At 44.5% G+C, this 21,528-nt stretch overlaps 1 protein-coding gene across 1 annotated transcript in view; it reads left to right on the top strand.

The window, feature by feature from the left end:
* The first annotated feature begins 400 nt into the window (after positions 1–400).
* Positions 401–21,528, top strand: part of SLC9A8 (solute carrier family 9 member A8) — a 34,378-nt gene continuing 13,250 nt past the window's right edge. The window contains exons 1-12 of the mRNA XM_068128861.2: positions 401–703; positions 823–999; positions 3,292–3,473; positions 3,874–3,954; positions 6,070–6,128; positions 6,252–6,335; positions 12,996–13,097; positions 13,264–13,298; positions 14,093–14,236; positions 14,568–14,706; positions 14,842–14,947; positions 19,614–19,730. Coding sequence (XP_067984962.2) covers positions 830–999; positions 3,292–3,473; positions 3,874–3,954; positions 6,070–6,128; positions 6,252–6,335; positions 12,996–13,097; positions 13,264–13,298; positions 14,093–14,236; positions 14,568–14,706; positions 14,842–14,947; positions 19,614–19,730 — 1,219 coding nt within the window. The 5' untranslated portion in view covers positions 401–703; positions 823–829. The remainder of the gene's footprint in view (positions 704–822; positions 1,000–3,291; positions 3,474–3,873; positions 3,955–6,069; positions 6,129–6,251; positions 6,336–12,995; positions 13,098–13,263; positions 13,299–14,092; positions 14,237–14,567; positions 14,707–14,841; positions 14,948–19,613; positions 19,731–21,528) is intronic.

Here is a 21,528-nt window from a genome sequence, read left to right as displayed (position 1 = left end):
TCACGATATACACGGGGTGCGCAGCCCTGAGAGAGTGAGAGTTCAGTGTTACAGTGAGCTCTTGAATAAAGACTCTTACAAATTACCGCGTTGTCCGCTTCCTCCTTGTTTACAAACAGCGCGCGTAACACCGCGCTTTAATACCTTGATTATTTTCTTTCTTGAAACTACTTTGTTTGTGGTACTAATAAATGTTCTACTTATTGATAACACTTCTATTGTTTCGCATTGCCAATACCGAATAGTTTTGGCGGTGTATAAAAGCGTTGTTGTTTCCAGGTTTTTTTTTAATTCTAAATATTGTTTGCATATCTTGTGATATTTAAATATAACCATTTATGGTAATGACATGTTTGTGTGGTTATTATAAAAATTAAAATTGAACTCCCACGAGAACCCTACTTCAAGAAAGAATTAATGAAATATTCCCGGAAGTAAGGACGTGAAGAATCAAGATTGTAAATATATTCGTGACGTTGGATGCCGACTCTCGTGCCTTGACTGGTTTGGTGTATAAGTACTTTTCTTTTTTTGGAATCGATTCCCTCAGTTAAAGATCGCATCGTCATGGAGTCGTCTGGGCTTCATTCATCGCGATGACTTTATCTTTTCCACGCCTAACTACCTCATCTTACAGCTGTTAGTGATTTGTTTTGTATGCGAGGACGAGCGTACTGTCGAACTTCGTTCGTCTGTCAATCTGGTGGGTCTTCAGAGGCGGGGAGAACGATTTGTTCATTTGGATTTTTAAAGATGGCAACTTGGCTTCCGGTGGTTATGAATGATAAAAGTCATGATGATGATGATGATCTCTGTCCTCAGACCCGATATGCGTGCCATCGCACGTGCGCTACTACTGTCGGCTCTCTTCGTGGTCTCGGTGATCTCCGAAGAGCCGAATGTCGATTCACTCATCCCACATGCGGCAGAGGACAAAGCTGGAGTGATTGGAGGAGCGGCCAAGTCTTCGTCGGAGCCTGAAACCGGACCGACTGCAGTGCAAGTCCAGTGGGCACGGGGAGCTCCGCTTCGTTAAACAAGTGTTCATTGACGGTCTTGTGTTGGTTGCATATGCTCGTTTGTTCTGGATTTTTATCAAGTTGTGGTTAAGTTGTTTGGGTGTTTGTACAAAGTTAGCTGTGGTTAGGCTAAACTTGGAGTCGATCAAAATGGTCGTGTACACAATGTAACCCTTGTTGGCCCCAGGTCTGTTTTTACTGTACTTTGTTACCTCCGCCACCAAAGGTGCAGGTTATGTTTTCACCTCTGTCTGTCCGTTTGTGAACAAGATATGTCAGAAAGTTGTGGACTGATTCAGACGAAATTTGGCAGAACGGTAGTGTGTGTGACACGGACGAAATGATTCGACTTTGGTGAAGATCCGGATCCGGCTACTAGAATTTTTAAAGTTGTTCTTCACCATTGGGAGATGGGGCCAAAACGATACATAGCAGGATATCTCAAAAAGTTATGACGGATTTGGCCGAAACTTGGTGGACAGGTTGTGCGTGTGACGAGGAAGAATGGATTCCATTTTGGTGAAGATCCGGATCCGGGTAGTATAATTTAAAAAAGTGATTCTTCACCTTTAGGAGGAGATAGGGCCAAAAACGATACAACAAAGCAGGATATGTCAAAAAGTTGTGGACGGATTATTTTGATTAAACGTGATTCTGTGTTGTGATTTTCTGGTCTACCCTGTGATACAAAGCGTAAACTGTTCACCTGGCGGAGGTATGCTCTCTACTGAGTGCCGTTCTAGTTGATTATAGTTTGTTGTCAAACTGGTTCAGTAACTCTAACTTGTGATTTTGTGTGGCACTGGAGCTGTCTTTTCATCGGTGTCCATGGTATGTGCAGTTTAGTATCACGTATGTCAGATCGGATCAGACTGGGGAGGTAGAATACCCTGCCCTGAAGATCGTTAGTGAGCCTTCTGGGCTTTTTTTCGACAATTTTCAGGGAAAAGGAGCTAAGACTTTACACGCAGAGGGGGTCATTTGGCCCATCTTACCTGTGCTCTTTCAACACCAGATTAATTAATTATTTCAGTTCATCTACTCCATTTCATCTGAAGAGGGGGGAACAAGGACATCACCAGAGTAGAGGGTTATTTTGTTGTTTTCATTCTTTTTGTTGAGGATGAGAGGAGTTAGGGGGTGAACGACAAACAAACAGTCTGGTGTTGGCTTAACGATTAGGGTGGCTGGGTTGGGATTCTAGGGTCCTGAGTTTGAATCCTGGTTGGCCGTTGAATTAACACCAGGTGGGATTGACTCAGCCTGTCAGCGATATGAGTTCCAGTGTACTGTAATAGGGGCACTGCATCAGCAGCACAACCACACCCTCAGCCAATGATGCTACTTTCTGAAAGAAGAAGAAGAAGAAGAAGACGACAATGAACAAACAAATACTGGCAGCCCATTGACTTTTTCACAAGACAATCTCACAGACATCACCACACATGCATACAATCACCTATCCATAACCAATTTGCCAGTCCTACCAATGTACCCCGCACGATAACTCCAATACTTATAGATACCTATCCAATTCCAATTTAAACCGATCCACCTTTCAAGGGAGACCGTTCTGTGCATTAACTGCACAGAGTGAAAGACCCCTGCATTATTACCATCGTAACTCCTCTTCTTTACTCGGCCTGTTCCACCTCCTGTCGCTCACCACTCTGCTAAAAAATACCTCTTTACTTATTTTGCCTATCGATCATTATGTTGAACATCTCTATCAGATCGCCTCTTTTCTAAAGTATAAAGCCCTGTCTCTTTCGGCCGCTCCTCATAATTTTATCTCGCTATCCCTGGGATCAATCCAGTAACCCTTCGCGAAACCCTCGCTGTGGCAGCTTTGTCCTTCCTCAGCTCGAATGTGGTGACCAAAACTGAACACTATTCTAGATGAGACTTCAATAAATGAATGTGTAGTGTTATCATGACCTCGGTTGATTTATAATTTGTTCCTTCCGTGTCGCACACTGCCCATTGCTTTATGCGGTCCCTATTTTCAATATCCTTACACATCCTAATCACATTATGAGTAATCAAACAATCCAGAACATACCATTTAATGGTGAGCATAGCTCAGTTTTCAGAAACTTCAGGCAAGCATTTACACATGCAAGCATGGAAACGTCAGTTAAACGACGATGATGGTGATGATCGTCTTATCCAGAGATTGCATGATTTGAATGTTGCAACAACTGACATTCGCATCTCCATTTGACTAACACTGTTTTACTAACACTAATACTTGGTCCTGTTGTGCATGCAGTGCTGATCTGGCCAATGGTACAATATCAGCAAAGAATAATGGGACAACTCCCATACTTGTGGAAAAAATACCTAAGATGGAGGAGAAGGAACAGCCAATTCTCCCCATGGAGACGGGGGAACAAGCGCAGCGAGAGGAACAATCCATTGGAATGACAATCTTCTTCATCCTGCTCATCCTTGGTTTGAAGGGAATTGGGTGAAGGATGTTTGATTAATTGATCTTCGTATGTGCTAGTTTTCAAATACCAAAAACTACTACGGTAGTTGCTTTTGGCAATGTCATGGCAAGTCATGAAGCCAAAAATGTGATGATTACGTTGGTGAGCCTTCCAAACAATGTGAACATAATTTTTGGCCACTGTAACTCAACTATTCCCAAACTTTAATCACACTGGTTTACTTTTAGTCCTGGAAATTTTTGTTCAAGCTCAATGGAACGACCTGGCACCCAAATATTATTGGATCTTATCTGCTGGAATCTTGTTGTTATGCTCCCATTACTGATTGCAGATATTAAATGCTTCCCAACTATTTTTGATGCCTTGCACCCTCCCTCCATCCCTTCCAAAAACCCTTCTAGCTCTGTGTATTGTGTTGGTTCATTTGATCATCCGATTCAAGTTTCATATCCTGCCAGAGAGCATCGCTGTGGTCGCTCTCGGTAAGACTTGCAACAAAGACATTCTAATCCACCACAAGTAAAGGGGTCAGATTTATTGGATACACGAGTAGAAAGGGGGTTTGGGGAGGTAGGTGTACAAGAACTAATGGGGAAGGTAAAACTTAAGAACAGGAGGGGAAGTTCAGAAAATGGGAGTAAGGGAAAGGGAATCGTATGTGATTCACAGGGGAGGTCGAACATTCTGTCATTCTTGCCCACGTAATAAATTGATAATGGACGGTCCCAGCTCCAGATGTCAGTTTGTAATATGATCGGTAACACCTTGCATAACGATGATCGTTTGTGAACGTACTTGGTCTTGGGTGCTGTGGTATCTGGAACAAGCAAGCAGTTGGAGGGGTAATCTTTTCTTCTTTGAATCTCCATTTATCTGCACACCCACAAGCTGGTTTTTACGTCAGCCACTGAAGGTGGACTGACATTGTGTTTTCACCTCTGTTTGTCTGTCTATGAGCAGGATATACGAAAAGGTTCTGGACGGGTTTGGGCAAAACATGGTGGACAGGTTGGGTGTGTGACAAGGACAAATTGATTTGATTTTGGTGAGGATCCAGATCTGGATGCGAGAATTATTTTCATTTAAGCCTCCCTATGTACGATAGGGGAGGCTTATAACTGTGGAGGTTTGTTTCTACAATGAGTATCCCCAATTTTAATGTCCCAAATTATCCCAAATTTTAACTAAACCACCAATTAGGTTTTTTTCTTTGTTTGGTTTTCTTCCTGCTCGCCTAATTTCCAGGCTGCATCAGTTTCTGAGCTGTATCTCGGAGTCGGTTGGAAGTTTCAGAATGAAATTCCGCATCAATAATGTGGCTAGAACGTATGTGGGTTGCGGGGTTGACAATTCTTTTTGACCTTGACCTAATGTTTAAGGTCATGACCTAATTATAGACATTTTAACATTTTTCACCATACCTCGACTAAGGTTTGTCCGATCGGAAAGAAATTGCCCTCTGTAAATAGCGCAGAGCAAGTCGCATTTAAGCATCTTTTTAATCATACCCCTTTCGGTCAAAGGTCGAGGTCTTATACACCTCAAACTACTTATTAGGCCACCATTTGTTTTTCCTTTTTTATTTTTTTGTCCATTGTCCGAGGACTTTCAGAATGAAATTTTTCATCAATAATGTGAATAGAAAGTATGTGGGGTTGACTTAAATTTTCTTTGATCTTGACCTAATTTTAAGGTCATTAACCAATTATCGACATTTTAACGGTTTTTTAAAACAATTATAGGCATCAATCCCCAAGGGTAAGCCTCCCCCGGCTGGAGGAGTCTTGCTCTTGCTATCGCTTTGTGATCGTAGATATCTAGTTTTTAAGTGATTCTTCAACATTGAGACAAGGGCCAAAAACGATACATAGCATGATATCTAAAAACGTTATAGACGAGTTGTGACAAAACTAGGTGGATAAGTTGAGTAGGTGACGAGAACAAGCCGCTTCGATTTTAGTTAAGGTCCAGATGCAAATCCGGGCCTATCAGTGGGATACAAAACATAAATTGGTCAGTCTGGTGGAGGTATGCACTCTACTGAGTGCCATTTACTTTTTAGTTTTCTTTACAGGAGCTAAGCTTGTGGAAGAGCAAGGTAGACCCAATATTGGTAAAAGCATCAAGCAAATTAAGGCACGGGAGACTAGTACAGGAGGAAACGCTGAAAAACTGATTCCACAGAATTCAGGAGACAAATGCGATCGGCATATCTTTATGCAAAATGCGATCAAGTAAACCAGATCAAGAAATATCTGTTTGCCTTGCAATAAAACCCATCCAACCCCACACTTACGCGTGTTGTGGGTACGTGCTGAATTGACCTGACTTCAATACCAGTCTAACTCAAGAGTTTGGCTATTGCTAAAGTAACACCAAGATTCGCCAATTAATGTCACATCAACACATCTCGACTTGCAACATGGCGACAAATCTGAACTTGTCTGATGGGGTTGACGCCAAAATAGCAGGGTAACTGTGTCAAATTGAAGCAGATTGGGGGTGAAATAAATGATAATTGAGAGCAGAATGAAAGTAGTAATGTGTGAGCAAACAAACTCTAGATATGTCTGCCCCTCTTCTTTGTGGCCTTGCAGGAATCGTGGTTGGTGGGTTCATTCGGCTGGCTGAGAAGTACAAAATGGCGAGTTGGAAGGTATGAGAACTAAAAAATTTAGTTATTCATCCAAGTTTTTTTTAGTTGCAAAGATGCTTTGTGGTGTTTCGTGTTGTACTGACATGATTGGCCTGAACACTTTGCTGTTTTTTTTTAATATAGGAGGAAGAGATGTTCAGACCAAATATGTTCTTCCTTGTTCTCCTTCCTCCCATCATCTTTGAGTCTGGCTATTCGCTGCATAAGGCAAGAACAATGCAAGCAACATGTGCATGCGTGTCTCTTTTTCTCTCCTCGCTCTCGCTCTCTCCCTATCCCTCCCCTTCTCCCTCTTTAGATGGATTTGCTAATTCACTTTTAGCTTTAAATTTAGTGTTTGTACTTTTGCTAGTTTTTCCTCTTTTTCATATCCTTACCCCCTCCAACTTCATAACCTGGTTCTCACTATATGTTGATGCCTTTTTCCATTTCATATCTCTTGTGTGCCTCTCACCAGGTTTGCACCATGCACGTGAAGCGAAAGACGGGGTTAAGCAATTGATGAATATCCGTCCATCCATCGGTCTATCTACAAACGCCAGTTTATGATCGTGGAACAACTTATTTAAATTGAATGTTATTTTTGAACACAAATCGGAACATGAATCGGAAAACAAACCTGCAGTTTAGCAATACTCTAAATTCGTCCGGATCACACATGCACAGCGAGGGGTGAGATAAGGTTTCTACTCTGTCTGCCTGCCTGGCACTCAAACAAGATTAAAAATCATTTCAAGCAGGAAACATACTATTTTAAGGACGGCACAAAGGGCACATACCACGAGCACGAATAACGAATGTAACGTGTTAGATAGGGCAGTGTAATAGCCATTGTTTCAATGGCGATAAAACCTGTATTTAATTTATTTGTACGACTTTTACAATCTTTATTTTATTTAAATTGAAATATATACTTGAACACTGCACAGGGTAACATGTCTTACGTTTTACCTCCCCAAACCCCGGTTATGGTACCCCTCAGGGCTCAGAGTCTCGAGAGGGAACGCGGCAGAAAGATTTGTTATATTGAGTGTTCTAATAAAGCATGGTAAAATCACACCAATGCAATTGTGTAGAACAAAACAAGTAATTGTATTAGGAACTCTCACATACACAACAATAACACTATTAAAGAAAGTACCATGAAAATATCACTTGCATCAAATGAACAATACATATGATGGTACCATCATTCCCCGATGCTCTCAAAGCAACAAACTCACGATACGCGAAACCCCCAAAGTCCGTGCACAAATCCCAACGCGGGGTGAATGTCGAAGTCGTGCAGAACGGCAAAAAAAACAGGCACGGTGGTGGACGAGGAGTTACGAGGTGAGAGGTTGATATGGGAATTGAGCCGATATGAAAACCAACGGCAATCAACACGATGAGGTCGATATGGAAATCCCAACGACAAAACAAGATGCACCAATCGGATAGCCTCTTTGAGGACTGTGGTGAAAATGTACCAAAGTTGAACCCAGGTGTGATGCTCACTTAAACCGCTGGGCGGTGTCTATAAGACCTCGGACGTCCGCGACTCGAGGCCACTCCTGCGACTTTATACAATGACATGTAGAATTGAATGGTACGTACCCACTTATACTCTAGGCTTGCTTGCATTGACTGATGTATCCAATCTTTCTCATATGATGCCTTGATCCTGACATATATATATATTGCATGGTGTATTTTACAGGATGATGTAAAGATATTATTGAGATTAAACCTATCAATGGGACGAGTTGTGGATTTGGTTGATTTTCACAACACTTGATCTCAATAATATCTTCGGAAATGGCGGGACACGAGTCTGGCGATGGCCGGATGAACGCAGATCTCAGATGAGCGTTTCCCGACATTCTCCGCGCTCCTGCGAGGCCCACCTCGGAGAAGAATGACCGGCGGAGGACCCGTCGAGCTAGCTCCAGCTACGGAGCTCCGAATACTCTTGCTGCCGGCCTGCCTCGAAAGGACCGGATGCGATGGGACCTCGCAAGCCTTTTGCGGGACCGCGTCGTCAAAGCGCGAACTGCTCTCCTGAGGCCCGAACGCCGGAGCAGGCGTGACGGACTCCGGCAAGACGCCTGGAGAACGATGCTACTGGGCAACGTCCTGCGGCCGAAACCCCGTCGGAACGACGGACCCGCTTGGAGCCGACGGCCTACCCGACCAACTGATTTGCGTGCCTCGGCCCGAGATGCGATGTCCACGCGAGTGTTCACGACTCCTTTGACTGTCATGCCGCACTCGGCCGGCCTACCCGACCGATCGCTGCTCGGAAGCACCTCCACGTGCGAATCGCGCGTGCGGCACCCGTCGCGTGCACTACTCCGTGAGGCCTACGATTCCGATCGCTGCTCGGAATCACCTCCTCCTACGCGACGCCACACGATGCACCCATCGCGGGCACACTCTGCGAGGCCGGCGATTCCAATCGCTGCTCGTCGGAATCACCTCCTACGCGCGAATCGCGCGCTGCCCCATCGCGGGCACAACCCGACCAAACGCTGCTCGGTGGAATCACCTCCTACGCGAAGCCGCACGCTGCGCCCATCGCGGGCACCACTCTGCGAGGCCGGCGATTCCAATCGCTGCTCGGTGGAATCACCTCCTACGCGCAAATCGCGCACTGCGCCCTTCGTGGGCACCACTCTGCGAGGCCGGCGATTCTGATCGCGGCTCGCCGGAATCCCACCTACATGTGGCTACTCAACGAGGCCGGTGAACTCCGCTGCCCGGAATCGCCTCAATGGAGGCTCGCTTGGCACCATTCGAGGACTCGCCGCAGCACGGATGAGTTTCTAAGGACGGCGAGCGGGACCTTCATAGCCTTTCACGGCACTCGGGCTTATGCTTATGATAGATGATCGTATACCATATGTATTCTATATGACTAACTATGTCTAAAACTCCGGACAAAACACGGCCCGAAAGCTAACAAACGAGACGCTACTTCAGGGCGTGATATGTATTCGATCCTTTGACCCAAAAGCTATCAAACGAGACGCTACTTCAGGGCGTGATATGTATTCGATCCTTTGACCCGAAAGCTATCAAACGAGACGCTACTTCAGGTTGTGCAGTTTATCGCTGCCAAGCATGCTCGCCCACTCGACTCGGCGTGCTCGCCCACTCGACTCGGCGTGCTCGCCCACTCGACTCGGCGTGCTCGCCCTCTCGACTTGGCGTGCTCGCCCACTCGACTCGGCGTGCTCGCCCACTCGACTCGGCGAGCCGCACTGGTTCAACGGGCCGAGCTCGACTTTCGGTTTCCCTCGTACGCAGTGCGCCCTAGATAATACATTTCACTCGTCGGCCGGGTTCGTATTTCGGACACCAATCTCGAGCCCGCTCGAATGCTGGAGCCCAATGGACGCGAGACTATAGATTTCGGTGTGCTACTTTACTCCGTCTGGGGATACCGCTCAGCTGGAACTCGCCGTCAAACCCGCCCGCACGCGCCCGAACCAATTGATGACGTCATCGACTAAATCACGCGTTTGCTCTACAGCGCCATTAACTGCTTCCCGCGCTTGCGTCAACAGAGACGTCTACCTGAGTTCGTCTACCTGGGTACCTCTACAGATAGCAGAAATACTCAATCTGAACGCCCCTGCCCAAGAGTGCGTGTCATAACGTGGCGGCCTTCGAGGGCGACTAGCCAACATCGAGGACTTATGCCGTTAATCGATAAGGCACGGGGCATGTGGGAGTGCACGGTGACCCCGTGAGACGGTAACATTGAGCGTTGCGCCCGACTCCCTCGTCTCCTGAGCAAGCCACGTGGGCACCGGCCCGCCGGATCGCCCTTGACTCTGGGCTTGTTGCTTCTAGGACAGGTCTCTTGGCTCGCCTCCACGACACATTTCGAGACTGCGAGATGCTTCGCCCGGCCGCTGCCTGTTTGCGTTCCCTCTGACCCAGACTGTGAAGGTCGCTCGACTTCGGTACGTGGTGCGCGGCTGCTATCTCAAAATTGACAACGGGGGGGGGGGGGGGGATTGATGAGTGAGGGGGTGAGATGATGGTCCATCCATCCGGGACATCCTCTCGGTATATCCTCTCGGTATGTCAATAGGACGGGCCATGGATGGCCAATCCATCCGGGACATCCTCTCGGTATATCCTCTCGGTATGTCGATAGGACGGGCCATGGATGGCCAATCCATCCGGAACATCCTCTCGGTATATCCTCTCGGTATGTCGATCCATCCATCCGGGCCATCCTCTCGGTATATCCTCTCGGTATGTCGATAGGACGGGCCATGGATGGCAATCCATCCGGGACGTTTTCCATTTCTCGATCTCGACGTTTTCTCAATCCATCCGGGACAATCCCTCCGGGACGGTAGTCAATAGGACGGGCCATGGATACAATCCATCCGGGACGTTCTCTCGGTAGCCGGTGTAGCCGGTCTTCTCCGATCCTCTGAGCGCTGTGCTGCAGGACGGGATTGCGGAGATTCTGCGCGCTTCGCTGGGAAGGCGCATTTCGGTCGTTTTGTGCGTCGTCGTAATCTGCCATGCCGGTCGTCCGGGCAGCCTTCGGAGGGCACTCGTGGCAAACGTTTTGCTTGTAGAAATTTGCCGGAGCTTGTAATTCGTACGCGCTGCCGTCAGAGGGCGCTCGAGTCTCGTGATTTCAAAAGGGGGACTCCGGGGTATCGAGTAACTCTCGTTATGGCTCTCGTCGGTTCTCTCCCTCGGCAATTCCATGACATGGATCTAACGTGGATCGACCATGTACCCTTGGGAGCCATGGCAGGTACAGACTTACTGTAATGGACTTACTGTAATGGCCTCCTGTCATGTAATCTTACTTACTGTTACAGCTCCTAGGCCGGTACAGACTTACTGTAATGGACTTACACTGTAATGGCCTCCTGTCATGTAATCTTACTTACTGTTACAGCTTACTGTAAAGAAGCTTACTGATTTACACATCTTCCACATCGACACATCTTCCTGTAATGTGTTGCATTGTGACGAATGGACATGGCTTACTGATTTACACATCTTCCACATCGACACATCTGCCTGTAATGAGTTGCATTGCGACGAATGGACATTCGCTCTTCGACAAGGTACACCTCACATGCAAGGTACACCTTATGTAATGAGTTGCATATCGACAAGGTACACCTTGACAGCGAGCACACCCAAGGTACACCTTATCCAGCACATAGGCCTGTGAGACTAGACTATTGTGACCCACAGGCTCATCGTCTGCCGGTATCGGACATGTTTGCTAACCAGGCTATGAGTGCGCCTCGGGAACATCTGCCGTCCCTCCCTTCGCCTGATACACCCCTGCCTGAAGCGGTGAGGGCACTGGTGAGGGCACTGAGGTGCCCCTCTGACACCTGCCTCCAGCGGCTACTCCGAAGCAGGGGACTCCGGGTTAGGGGACGTCGTACCCGGTAGTTTCCGAACCTGTGCTGGCAGGGTAATTCGCCACACTGACCGCTACGGATGGACCGACTTACCTGTAATAATGATAATGGATTTATTTCATACAGCGCTTTCCAGGAAGCCCTGAAGACGCTTTGACAGAGTGCGAAACATAAAACAATTGCGCAAAGACAAGAATCAATAGGAATATTTCTTTGACACCCCAATAATGATATAATGACTTCCTCTACCCATTAATGCTGACGCGCGCTCGCTTCCTGCCTAGTGGCAGCATAGTTCTAACGGCGGGAGAATGTGGTGAAAATGTACCAAAGTTGAACCCAGGTGTGATGCTCACTTAAACCGCTGGGCGGTGTCTATAAGACCTCGGACGTCCGCGACTCGAGGCCACTCCTGCGACTTTATACAATGACATGTAGAATTGAATGGTACGTACCCACTTATACTCTAGGCTTGCTTGCATTGACTGATATATCCAATCTTTCTCATATGATGCCTTGATCCTGACATATATATATATATATATATTGCATGGTGTATTTTACAGGATGATGTAAAGATATTATTGAGATTAAACCTATCTATGGGACGAGTTGTGGATTTGGTTGATTTTCACAACAAGGACTAAATGGCGTTTCGGCCTGTAATGGAGTGGCTTGCTTTCCCTCCAACAATAGCTCACACTTGGTGATAAAACTTGAGACGCAGGTTTAATTGCAATCACAATCTGTGACGATGTTGCGGGCAATCCCTTTAACTGTTTACCGGGAAGCCTCAACTCATTCGGGACCAATATCAAAAAAGTCCGCTTGCAGCCTTTCACGGCTGTCTACTCCTCTCCCTGCTGATCACCTCCTGTCCCTCTTCTCTCTTCTCTCTTCTGGTTTCTTTGCCGTGTTTTTCCTTTTTCCTTCACAAACATTTATTTTTACCTTTTACTAAAGTCATCTCCATTTCACACAGAAGTCTTAACAACAATATTACCTGAAACTAAAAAATCCTACAAGTATAATATAATAACAACAAAGGCGGAAGTGACGGATCCGTAACACATGGTCCATGAACTGTGTGTGCACGTGCGCTTACTTTCCTCACTTTATTTCATATATATATATATATATATATATATATATATATATATATATATATTCTATCTTTCTATTTGTCTGTCTCCCCATATATCTATATTTCATGGGTTTTGAGTTCCCCCTTTCTTCTTCATTAATCACTGTAATGTGCATTTTTTTTTTCCCTTTGTTAACTAACCCACGATTCTCAAACCACCAGCTTCATGTTTTCTCAAGAAGAAAAATAATAATCATGGGGCTAAAAGGGACATGAAAATAGGTTCATAATGAAGCTGAAAATATACCACGCCATTACAGACACATGGCCTTATTGTTGTGATGTTCTCATGCAAAATGTAAAACTGTGTGATGGTGCTTTTAACAGGGAAACTTCTTCCAGAACATTGGCTCCATTACAGTGTTTGCTGTATTCGGTACTGCGATTTCTGCTGCAGTCTTCGGTGGTGGAATCTACATGCTGGGCCAGGTAGCTATTAAACGGGAACAGTTCGTGGTGGATTTGGTGCTTTAACATTTTGTTGTATAAATAGAACACAAAATCTACACAGGTTTCTTATTTCTCCACTTTTTAAAGATGACTTTTTTGTGGTCTTATAATTTGGGCTCACTCTGCTCACTTTGTCTCTGCTCAGGCTGACGTCGTCTATAAACTAACCGTGACTGACAGGTGAGTTTAAATGATCTGGGTACTGTGACTGAATGGAGAAGTGACCATCAGTGCTGTTTCGTACAAAATGCTTCAAATATAATGTTCTTTTTGTTGAAATGTCAAAAAGGTGGAGGCAACAAAAATTGTATTTTCATGGTTCTAAACTTGGAATTGCACTTGAACAAAAATAATTGATTGAATTGATTTTTTAAAAGCTTATTTGCATCCACCAATTAAATTGGTTTTAAAGTTATTGCCGGACTTAAGGAATGTGTACATGCATCTTTTGACACCCTGTCCCCACCATCTCCATACACCCCATACAAGCATACATGTATCTCCCTTTCCATTACTGCATCTCTTCCCAAACTCCCCTACCCCTCCTCTTCTTCTGTTATCCTTCCTTCCTCCTCCTTTTTTCCAATTTATCTCCACTCTCCAAAATGTAGCTTATGTGTCTAATTAATTAACCAAATTCTCTCATTTTCACTTGTCAACATGTCCTGTTTTCAGGAAGTCCATAAGTAGCTACAAACTGATGCAGAATTGCATGATGCCAGTTAGATTTTTAGCAATGGAATGTTGTTTCACTCCTTTATTGTTCTTTCAAAAAATAAAAAAACAGCCAATCATAGTTTCTCACGTTGTCATATTTGTGTGCAGTTCTGGAAGCGTAATATGATCTGTTGCTATGAAAGATGTATTCTTTTAATCATCAGTTAAAGTAAACAATGCTCTACTTGCTGCTACCCCCATATTAACCTCAGGCCTTTATTTGTGCTGCTCCACTTCCTCCCTTTACAACCCAACAGCTTTGCCTTTGGTTCTTTGATCTCTGCTGTAGATCCAGTGGCCACCATTGCAATATTTAATGCTCTGAATGTGGATCCAGTACTAAATATGTTGGTGTTTGGAGAGAGCATCCTTAATGATGCAGTCGCCATCGTTCTCACAAAGTTGGTTCTCGCTTATTCACCATTCCATCATCTTCACCCCACCCCCAACTCTTTCTGCCATTCGACCCAACTCACCTTCTCCCCCCTCCCATGTGACTTATCCTGTCTGCCTGCCCCCACCCTCCCGCCCATTACCTCCCTTCTTCCCTCCTGTGTGCTTTCTGTTCCTGTGCCTGTCCTCACCCAATTGGCTTCCTGTCCCCTTTGCCCCTCCACCTCTCTCCATTTTGAGTGCACCTTCTGCCATTCCACTCCACCTCCTTCCTCCTCATCCTTCTGCTATACATAAATTAAATAAAATCATCAAGTATGTCTTTCTTCCCTGCGCCAGTACGGCAGAGGAGCTGAGCACACAAGATTCACCAAGCAACGATGCTGGGGCAATGGCATTGCATGCCTTCTCAAACTTTTTGAAGATGTTCTTTGGCTCTGCAGTGCTGGGCACTGCTGTGGCAATGGTCTCTGCTCTCATATCCTTGGTTTTGTGCACCAGAGCTCTGCTATTTATTGACTTGCATGTCCATTTTATAAAACTTCTTTTTGTTCCCCACACAAAATATATCCATATTGTTACCATTCTTGACCCTTGATCCTGCCTGCTGCACGTCCTGAAGTTCCTGGACCTCCGTAGTACTCCCTCTCTCGAGTTTGGAATTATGATAATATTTGCCTACCTACCATATTGTTTGGCTGAGGGTTTGAAGTTGTCAGGTATGGTCCAGTCCTGTCACACTATACTAGTTACTTAAATACCTGTTGCACCTAAATTATAATCTCTAAATCATCAGCAAATGTATGTGCATTTACCTTGATCATATCAAAGTTGCCTTTTTTATACTGATGATCATCATGGTGGTAAATGTGATTCTTGATGACATCCATAAAGCATCAAAACACTGACAACGTCACATAACATCGTACTTAGATTGCCTTTTACCGTTCGGAACACAACAACACAAACAAACAACATGCATTTTAAGGCCATTTTCCCTGCTAGAGTGGGGGTTAGCCTTGTGGTCCCCATGACAATCTTCTCCTATTTGCCCTATTTTCTGCATTCCCCCTTGTTAATCCCCTTGCCCGCATTTCTTCTTCCACCACCTTTAGCCAAGTCTTTCTCGGTCTTCCCCATCCTCCATTTCCTTCTGCATTCATTTCTATCACTCTTCTCAACCAGTCACTTTCATCCTTCCTCAACATGTGACCAAACCATCTCAACCTGTTTCTCTTCACAGCATCCATCACAGGCTCTATTCCCATCATCTTTCGCAATTCATCATTTGTCTTCCTCTCTCTCAACGATAATCCACACATCCACCGAACCATTCGCAATTCCACCCTTTCCAGCCTTCGTTGCTGCTCTTCGTTCATTACCCATGTCTCGCTCCCACAAATCATAACACTTCTCACATATGCAGCATACACCTTTCCCTTCAGCTTCAACGACACTCCCCTCATCATCAGCACGCCACTCAGTTCCTGAAACTTCTTCCATGCACATCTCTCTCGCAACCGTTGTCGAGTCTGATCCACCTTCTCCATTCAGCATGTCTCCTAGGTAGCAAAATGTTTCGGAACACAATTGATAGCAAATATTATTTCATACAATATGATATTTGTTTATCATTTTTTACAGCGAATGTTCTCTCACTTTAGAGATAGGCACAGGCCATGTTTTGAAAAGTGCCATAAAAGTGAAAATTTCAACTAAATTTGGCTTTCCAATCCCTCTTCCCCCACTGTCTTCCTCAACAAGTGTTCTCTGGTGTTTGGTTGTTTGTGGTTGGGTTTAACATGTGACGACTCGATCTGTTTGCTGTTCGGAAGCTTCCAGCCCCTCTACCCTTCCACTCTTTCTCTTTAATACAATTTTGTTTTGGCAAATTAAAAAACGATTAACCAAAAATTGTAAAATTGCAAGCAATCTCTATTTTTAATTTGTCAACACCAATGTTTGTCAATGTTTGTGTGCTTCCCCTTCTCTTGTCTTCCGCTCCCTCTTTTTATATATTTTGTTTGTCTGGTTGATTTGTTTGTGAAGTAAATGTCAGGTCTTTCACGAGCCTCGATTCAGTATACAAAAAAAAACAAAAAAACAATTGTGTTGTGGCAAATTTAAAATGAGTTTGCTCATAATTTGTTCTTAATCATCTGGTATCATATCATATAACTGGCTATATGAAGATTATGGCTTTTAAGGTTCTTATGGCAAACAATAATACGTGTTTTAAAGCGGATATGATTTATAGAAACCAATCTGAAGGCAAATGCATATTGGACTGGAATTCTGTTCCAAATTCTTCCCGCTGATTGCATCGTTACTTAATTGTACCTGTGCCAGTGTCGTGCCCACATTTGTCAGAGGAATTTTCAATTTAGCCAGGGTGCTTGCAATCTTCTTTTCCTCCTCTTCCCTTTATTAGGGGTGAGGACCAACAGTAGCAAGCTTCTGCCCTGCCTTGACTACGATACTCCTCCACTCCCCTCTGTCCTCGGCCAACTCTCTCCACTCTCCAACCACCCACACCTTGCTGATAACGCTCCTCACACAATCTTCCCATTTCAACCACGGTCTACCTCTTTTCCTCGTAGCATGTTCCCTCAGCCTATCTGCTCTCTTTGTCATTCTCTCTTCACCTATCTGCACTAAATGTCTAGCCCATCTCAGCCGGCATTTCACTAAGCTCATCTGCACACCAGTCTTCTCCCTCAGTTCATCCATTCTCCTTATATCCACCCTATTCACCCCAGAAATCCTCCTGACCCAGGTGTTCTTGCAAACCTTTAGCCTCTGTTGTCTCTCTGTCAGTGCCACCATTTCCAGACCATAAAGGTAGGCCCGCATTACACAAGAAATCAGAACCTTCCTTGAAATCTTTGTCTGCCATTAATCCCTCCACCCACCTCCACGCATTTGCACCCACCTGAATCCTCCTCCACACTTCTGCCTCTGATTTACCATCCCTGGTCACTGTTCCTCTCAGATACTCAAAGCTATTTCCTTGTGTGATCTCATTTCCCTCTAATCTGATACTCATTTCTTTTCTCTGCTGCCCAACCCACATCACCTCAGTCTTCTCTATGCTCATCTTCAGCTCATGCTTCTCAAATGGCTTTTTCCACTCCTCCAGTACTTCCTGCATCTCCCACCCACTCTCCACCACAACAGACAGATCGTCCGCATGCAATATCCTCCCCAGAATACCTTTCATGTTTAACTTCCTGCTTACCAGCTCAATCACCATGATTAACATGAGTGGGCTGAGAGCACTTCCCTGCTACAAACCGATGTTCACACTGAACTCCTCCGACATCCTAGAACCAACCAAAACTCTTCCCCTCATTCCCTTGGCAAAACTGGCAATAGCGCACCTATTTTTAAAACCAACAATAAATGTTCTAAAGTACATTTGAAGGGATAAGAAGATCAAATTGAGCAGTGTCTCCAAATTGCTGGAGCTGTAGATGTGTGTAAATAGCCGGTGCATCATGCAAAGATGTTTTCATGCAGCATGATGACTGAGCTCATTAATGTGAATATTTATTGAGGAAGAATAAACATGTCTCAAAATCTATAGTGCTCGTAAAAGGTTAAGATTATGACGAAATGTGAATTTGGGATACCATTTACATACAAGCCACGTTTGTCATCGGTAGGCTGCCAGTGTAATGTAAGTGCAGTCACCATGAGAGGTCTAGCCTTGGGGTAAGAATGTCCAGCTATGAGCTGTCATCTTGGTGTTTCGCAGCCAGGGCGATACATCAATGTGTGTGGCGTCCTTAGGAAGGACGTTAAGCCAGAGGATGCGTCTTTCAGCACTGGTCATTAGTGGACGTTAGTTTTCAGTATTTTGCGAAGAGTCGACAAGCTTCGTGCAGCAGCCTCAACAAATTCCAAGTTCCTGTCATGACTGCAGGGAAGGCAATGGCAAACCACCCAGTTTAAGCCTTGATAAGAGACTGGCATTAACAAATTGTGCCTTTGCACAACTCTCAAATACACTTTTGTTCAATACGTGACTTTCAAAATGGCGTATGAATGCCAAACGAGGCCTTTCATGCATGCGCTGTGTTTGTGTGTTTACTGTGATTTGGTTCTGCTCGCCGGGCACTTTTAACCTGCAGTTGCTAGCCCGAAATCTGTAATTCAAATCGTGTTTTTAACATAATTTTCAGCATTTGGAAGGAAGAGTGGCAATTTCAAAATGGTTAACCATAACTGTTCTGTTCCTGAATGCAAATCAGACTCATGGAAAATACAAGAAATATCTATGGATGAGAGATGTCGAGTTCATACCATTTCGTGTTATTACAAGCTTGTCCTCCGTATATATATAAGACACATACGCACACACACGTTTCCACTTTTAGCAATAGATGCAAAAATCTAGTAAAATTTATGTTGTGGCCCTGGAACCAAACAGACAATATATTTATACCAGCCCTCACGACTCCTGTAGACCCCACTCTCCTTCCACCTCCTTACAACATGATTCATAGTAAATATCATCATTTTAAACTTACCCTGTATATGCACAAGCCCTAGATATGTCCTTTCCCATCAGTGTTCAGAAGCACCGAATCCATATAAACGGTCCATGCACTGGATGTGACCCACCGGTGGTTTGTGTAGCACACACCCGTCCACTCCAGTCTGCACCGGCCCACATGGTCAGGAGTTTGCAGTACGAGCAACTGCCCGTTCGGCTAGCTGAGAAAGTTCTCCAAGTCTTTCATTGTGCAGAGGCATAGCCCTTGCTCTCAGGTGCCTTTCCAAGTATTTTTAGCTTTATTTAGAAGCGTTGTGAGCCATTTCAAGTAACAATCCTTTTCCCAGACACAGAATATCTTTTATTTTACCCCAAACTCAGCAGTTTCCTGGGGTTTCTTCTGCACATACACACTGATCATTCTGAGGTAGAATGCATCATTTCGAGTCTCGTATCGAAAATGTAAGAGTATAGCAAGGTAAGCTCATAATTATGGAAAAATATTAACTTGCAAGTCAAATGTAAAAAGTAAATCGATCTGTACCTTTTGAAGAACACGGCATGCTGAATTTCATTAAATTTAATAGGTGGCACATGTAATGTGAAAATTGCCTGAAGTTCTGAAGTTTGGGCCTGTGAACCACATGACTATCAAATTTCCTGTACACAAAAGGCAGGGACCAACTCCAAATGATTGCACTCGAAATCTCGATGACCCCTGGACAGTCGGTTTTTTAAATTGATGTTTTGGTAATTAAACTGTATTTACTGTATGTAAATTGCTTCCACATTTACTTTGCATTTTACCTTTTGTGCATTTTGAATTGTCTTTCGGAATTAATGGTGATTTTTATTTCCCGAAAGGTTGATGATCTTAATTCCCACAGGGATCATGGCAATCCTGTTCGCTGGCATCGTAATGTCCCACTACAGCCACCATAACCTTTCACCTATCACACAGATCAACGTGCAACAGACCCTACGTACCGTGTCCTTCCTCTGTGGTACATTGGGTCATTTTACTTCTTCCTTACCTCTAAGTGCACTTATACCGCTTCCTTGGGAGTGGTGAATTCAGTCATTGTACTTATGCATATGCAAGGGCTGTAAAGTGCATTTTATTTGATTTTTCCCCTCACAAAACTGATCTTATGATTATTTTTCCCCTTTGGGTAAAAGACAAAAAGGTAAGGACCCTGAGGGAGTGTTATTTTTTTCTGCTTTTATTCACTCTTGAACTCTTGCTCGTTTTCTAACTTTATTTTTATACTTTCTATCTTTGCTTCATTACACTTTTATCAGTGAAGGTTTTGGGGTTTTTTTTTTTCACAGTGTAGCCCATAGGGCAATGCCGGCTAGAACAGCATTTGTCTGTCCGTATGTCCACACAATCGTAGACCAATTGGAGCTTCTGGTCCGTCGAGCAAGGAAGCAACTTCGACATCTGCACGGCATCAAAGTTTAAGTATTTTCCCATTCGTGTCTTTGTCAAATTTCCACTCTATTTTATTGTGTATATTTTACTGTGTTTTTCTTGTTGGTGTTAGTTTGCAATTCGTGCAAACTTGTGCATAATTAATCGTTTTCTGTGCGCACCGCATGCACGGCCTGGTCTCTCTTGGCTTCCCTCCCCCTGTCGGTGTTTTGTGAATTTTAAGTTCTTTCCTTCGCTGTATTGCTTATTTCTTAGATTTTCTCTTCTCCACTTAACTTCCCTGAACATCTACCCTTTGTCTAACGTTTTAAATACATTTTTTTTTTTTCCCCTTTTCTCCCCGTGGGCACGTGTTGGCTCACCCTGCCCCCTTTATCTCCTTTTTTTCCACCTCTTTCTTCCATCTCCAGCCGAAACTCGCCTTTCCAATTCTTGTTTCCTCCATCTCATTTAGCCCTTTCTCCTTTCTCTGATCCACGCCCTCACTTCAGGGACTTTTCCCAGATTGTTTTTCACGGTTTTGTTTAAATATGTTTAAACTTTCCCCTGCAGTGTTTTATTCGGTGGTTTTTTACAACACGCTGTTTTTCTTCCTATTTAAAAGGCTTTTTCAATTTCCTCATCAAATCATTCCATTTCAAAAAAAAATTCAATTTCTGACAGTCATTCCTTTCTACATTCTCTAAACTCACCTGCATTCAACCCTCCTATATCGTTTTCAAACGGATCTCCGACTTGAAAATCACAACAAACCCAGTTTGTAATAAATGTTCGTTTTTTTATTAATGTTCCACTCCACCTCCTCCAACTTTCGACTTTGCTCTGCCTCCCCTCAAATAACACCTCACTGTTGCTCATCCCATCACCATCAAACATTTTGTTCTCCTCATGCTTCCCTTTCTCCTAACTCTTCTGCAATCTCTCACACACTATCAACAGCTCTCCCTACCACCCCCTCTCACCCCTCATCTTACCCTCCTTCCCCTCTCCTTCCCCTCTCCTGTACCCGATGCTCCCCCTCCCTCTTCCTTAACGGTATGGACCTCAAACATCTGGGGCCTTCGCTCAAACCTGATTGATCTCTCCATACAGGTTGCTTCTGACAAACCAGACGTAATCTGCTTCACAGAAACTTTCCTCCTTCAAGATGTCTCTGATTCCTTAATATCCCTACCTGGTTACTCCCTCCTCTGACATGACAGACCTGAGTTTCGTCCTGGTGGTGGGGTTGCTATCTTTATCAAAAACTCTCTTCCTCACTCTCCTTGCACTGCCCTCTCCACTCCATCCCCAGGAGTACCTCTGGCTATGGCTTCCTCTCCGCTCCCACCTCTTGTTCATATGTGTTCTGTACCATCCTCCAAACA

The sequence above is a fragment of the Myxine glutinosa genome, chromosome 9 (assembly GCF_964187855.1).
Source record: "Myxine glutinosa chromosome 9, kmMyxGlut1.1, whole genome shotgun sequence".
NCBI lineage: Eukaryota > Metazoa > Chordata > Myxini > Myxiniformes > Myxinidae > Myxine > Myxine glutinosa.
Note: the sequence above shows the minus strand (reverse complement) of the source record. Positions and strands in the feature narration are given on the sequence as shown.